The sequence below is a fragment of the Crocodylus porosus genome, unplaced genomic scaffold (assembly GCF_001723895.1).
Source record: "Crocodylus porosus isolate Cpor-Errol unplaced genomic scaffold, CroPor_comp1, whole genome shotgun sequence".
Lineage (NCBI taxonomy): Eukaryota > Metazoa > Chordata > Crocodylia > Crocodylidae > Crocodylus > Crocodylus porosus.
This window is the reverse complement of record NW_017728943.1, coordinates 113060069-113063919: the sequence shown is the minus strand read 5'-3', so window position 1 is coordinate 113063919 and position 3851 is coordinate 113060069. Positions and strand designations below refer to the sequence as shown.

At 43.8% G+C, this 3851-nt stretch overlaps 1 protein-coding gene across 1 annotated transcript in view; it reads left to right on the top strand.

Moving 5' to 3' along the window:
* TMEM181 (transmembrane protein 181) overlaps window positions 1-3851 on the top strand; it is a gene marked incomplete at its 5' end in the record, with an annotated part of 72766 nt that overhangs the window by 54003 nt on the left and 14912 nt on the right. The window contains 2 exons of the mRNA XM_019548624.1: window positions 1183-1313; window positions 3549-3640. Of these exons, the coding sequence (XP_019404169.1) occupies window positions 1183-1313; window positions 3549-3640 (223 nt within the window). The remainder of the gene's footprint in view (window positions 1-1182; window positions 1314-3548; window positions 3641-3851) is intronic.

The following is a 3851-nucleotide window of genomic DNA, read 5'->3' as shown; positions in this document are numbered from 1 at the left end:
CCACTCAGCGAAGCTTGAACCAGTCAAGGTTCCCAGGTGTTTGTTGGAGCTTGCAGACAGGCAGAGCCCTCAGCACGATCAATGGATGGATGCCAGGCAGAAAAGGAGTGGAATTGGTGCAGCTTTTTGGATCCAAGCACCAGGACAGAAACTTGAGCTTGGGTAGGGGTTTTGTAGAGAATCAACAATGGCTGAAGGGAGAACACTAGGTTTGTTTAGGGGTAACCACTGGCTCATATGGTGGATAATGGGAACTGATCACTCCTGACTATGGGTGGCATTACCCTGAGGGAGCTCATAATACAGACATGCAGATTCAGTGTTTTGGGTACTAATTGAGGAGTCATTACTAGAATTGTTTTGATAAATGTTGAGCTGGGTGTGTGTAGATGTGGGTTGGTTAGCATTTGGAGCAGGGCTCCCCCATCATGCAGTGCTCCCCTGCTTTTCTGATCCCAACATTCAGTGCGGTCTGTGTCTTGGAATCTCTGTTCTCCATCCTGAATGCTAGTGAAGGTGAAGCCTATCCCATTTCCCATTTAAATGAGTTGTCATCTGGTTCCATCTCTGACGTAAATGAGACCGGGGAGTTGCTTCACTCTTATGAACGTTGTCTGTAGGGGTTTAAGTACGTCTCCCGTTGCATTTTCCTTGTCTTTTGTAAGTCCTTCCTGTAATCGATTCTTGTTCAGGCAGAGGTGGGGAGGGCAGGGGCGAGTCCTTTGTGAGTCAGACGGGCTGCATCCTGTGCCAAGGTTCTCCAAGAACACAGAGCTGAGAGGTAACAAGTCTCCTGGAAATCTCTGGTAATCATTAGGTGATTGTTGTTGAAATTCACTGTTGGGGATGCCTGTATTCATAATTAACTTTCAGCATTAGCAAACTATAGTGCCACTTACCATATTTACCCAAATCCAAGATGACTCCAACTTCTTAATTCTCCCATCATTAGATTCTCCATGTGGAAAAATTATAAAGTTTTGTTCCAGTGTCCCATGCAGAGAATTGGAGATTTGTCTTAAACTGCGCTCCCTGCCCCTTGGCCTCCTGTACATTGCCCCCTGGTGCATGTACCCCTGCTACATGCCGCTCCCCCCCCCACCTTGAAGCCTGTTTTCCTTTGATAATGGATAAAAGTGCATCTTTTTCTCGTTTAACTTTTTTCCTTTTATTCTGTTACAGATCCATTTTTCCCCCTCTCTTTTCTGGTGAACAGTTGGTTTCCTGGAATGCTAGATGACTTCTTCCAGTCATTGTTCTTGTGTGCACTGTTACTGTTTTGGCTCTGTGTCTACCATGGGATAAGAGTGCAGGTACAGACAGGACAATATCTAATATTTGGTGAAGAGACTCGGATTGATGGATGTATCTCTCTTTAGTTCCTCCCTGTGTTTACATAGCATATATATAGTACCTCCCTACCCCCTCAGTGGCTGATAAAATGAAAGCATGCTTATTGTGAGAGGCTCAGCAAAGCTGATTCTGTTCACAGTATGTGACACTTTATTTTGTCCAGTATGATAAACTGCAATTTTCTACCATAGATAGCTCTGCTTCCTATGTTCTTGCTCATCACTGAATGGATTCAGGGCTACAAAATTATGTTAAGGTTTGTATCCTGACTTAACTCATGAACAGTTGCTACAAATTCATTTGAGCTTTTGTTCCTTTGTATAACCAGAAGCAAAAAGACTAACATAGTAAATAGATTTCACAGACATTTGGGCTAGAAGGGACCCTGGAGGATCATCGAGTCCAGCCCCCTGCCTGAGGGGCAGGAAGTCAGGGATCATAGGATCCCAGCAAGATAAGCATCCAAATGTGTCTTGAAGGCGTTCAAAGTGGGTGCTTGAACCACCTCCAGCAGCAGTCTATTCCAAACCTTGGGGGCTCAGACAGTGAAGAAGTTCTTTCTTATGTCCAGGCTGAATCGGTCACAGTGGAGTTTGTGACCATTCGATCTTGTCATCCCTCGGGGCACTCTGGTGAACAGACATTCTCCCAGATCCTGATGAGCGCCCCTGATAAATTTACAGGTGGCCAGCAGATCACCCCTGAGCCTGCGCTTTTCCAGGCTGAGTAGCCCCATTGCTCTCAGCCTGTCATCATAAGGTCTGTTTTCCTGACCTCTGATCATGCACATAGCTCTCCTCTGCACCCTCTCAAGCTTTTCCACATCCTTTTTGAATTGCAGAGCCCAAAACTGGACGCAGTACTCCAGCTGTGGCCTCACCAAAGCCGAGTACAAGGGGAGAATGACGTCTTGGGATTTACTTGAGAAGCATCTATGGATGCAAGCCAGCATTTTGCTCGCTTTACTAACCGCAGCATCACACTGAAGGCTTATGTTCATCTTGTGGTCAACCAAGTCCCTTTTATCTGTAGTGCTAACCAGCGTAGCCCTGCTAAGCCTATAAGCATGCTGCAGGTTTTTCTCCCCAAAGTGGAGAACCTTGCATTTTTCGGTATTGAACACCATTAGGTTCTTGTCCGCCCATTTCCTGAGCCTGTCAAGATCCACCTGGATCACCCTCCTGTCCTCAGGTGTGGGTGCTTTACCCCAGAGTTTGATGTCATCAGCAAACTTGGCCAGTCTGCTTCTGACAACACTGTCCACATCATTGATGAAGATCATGTTAAATAATATAGGCCCTAGGACAGAGCCTTGAGGGACCCCACTGATCGCAGCGCACCAAGACGCTTGGCTCCCATCGACCACCACCCTCTGAGTCCTACTGAGGAGCCAGTTCCCCAGCCAGCAAATCGTGTTATGTTAATGTTGTTTTCTGGTCAAAATTGATCGACTGGGAAACTTGCTATTCTGAGCTCAGTAGTGCAGTTCACATGTCTTTTATATACCATATTTACCTGAATCCAAGACAACTTTTGAATTTAAAACAACTCCCCAGTAATTGGATTCTATATGTGGAAAACTGTATACATTTGTTAATAATTTTCCATATCTAATTATTATGCAGGGGGTCATCTTAAATTCTTTCCCTGCAGTGCTGGAGTGGCAGGGAAGGCAGTGATACAGGGCAAAGAGACAGATCCCTGCCCCTTGTCCCACCTTCCAACCCCCTCCCACCTCCCTGGGCCTCTCCCCAGGTACCAGTAGGTTAAGGGTTTGTATGTATGTTTTGTTTGCAAAAGAAATTGTAAAAAACACCAAAAATTGGATTCTGGAGCACAGCACTATTGTAGGACCTATATTCTGTAGTTGCAGAATCAAAGTACTTTTAACTTTGGAAACAAGGTGTCCGAAATCTGCCACCTTGTCTTTTTTAACAAATGATAATAATATGTCTTAATATATTATATAGCTGACTTTGTATTTTAACATCTCCAGGTTTTGGTTTGGTTGTTTTTTTGGGTTGGTGTTTTGTTTGTTTGTTTGTTTGTTTGTTTTTTGTTTGTTTTTTTTGTTAAAAGGTACTTTGTAAGTGAGCCAGAAGTAACTTTATTACTGTTTTACTGTGTCAGTATTTAACTCAGTTACTCAAATGTGAATTGGCCTCCTCTTAACCTCTTTTCTTTTGCTCCAACAGGGAGAAAGAAAATGTTTAACTTTTTATCTTCCCAAATTTTTTATTGTTGGGCTGTTGTGGTTGGCCTCGGTCACGTTAGGAATATGGCAAACGTAAGTAATTTCCTTTTGCCCTAAATATTAGCAGTAAAAGTTGTTCAAGGAAGAGTAGGTCATTTACAGTTACTGACGTATGTTGCCTCTTATCACTTTGATTGTGATCCAGAAATGAATAAATCTTCAAAAAGGGGAGGAAGGAGGACCCAGGAAACTATAGGCCAGTCAGTCTTACCTCAATCCTAGGTAAGCTGTTTGAGAAAATTAT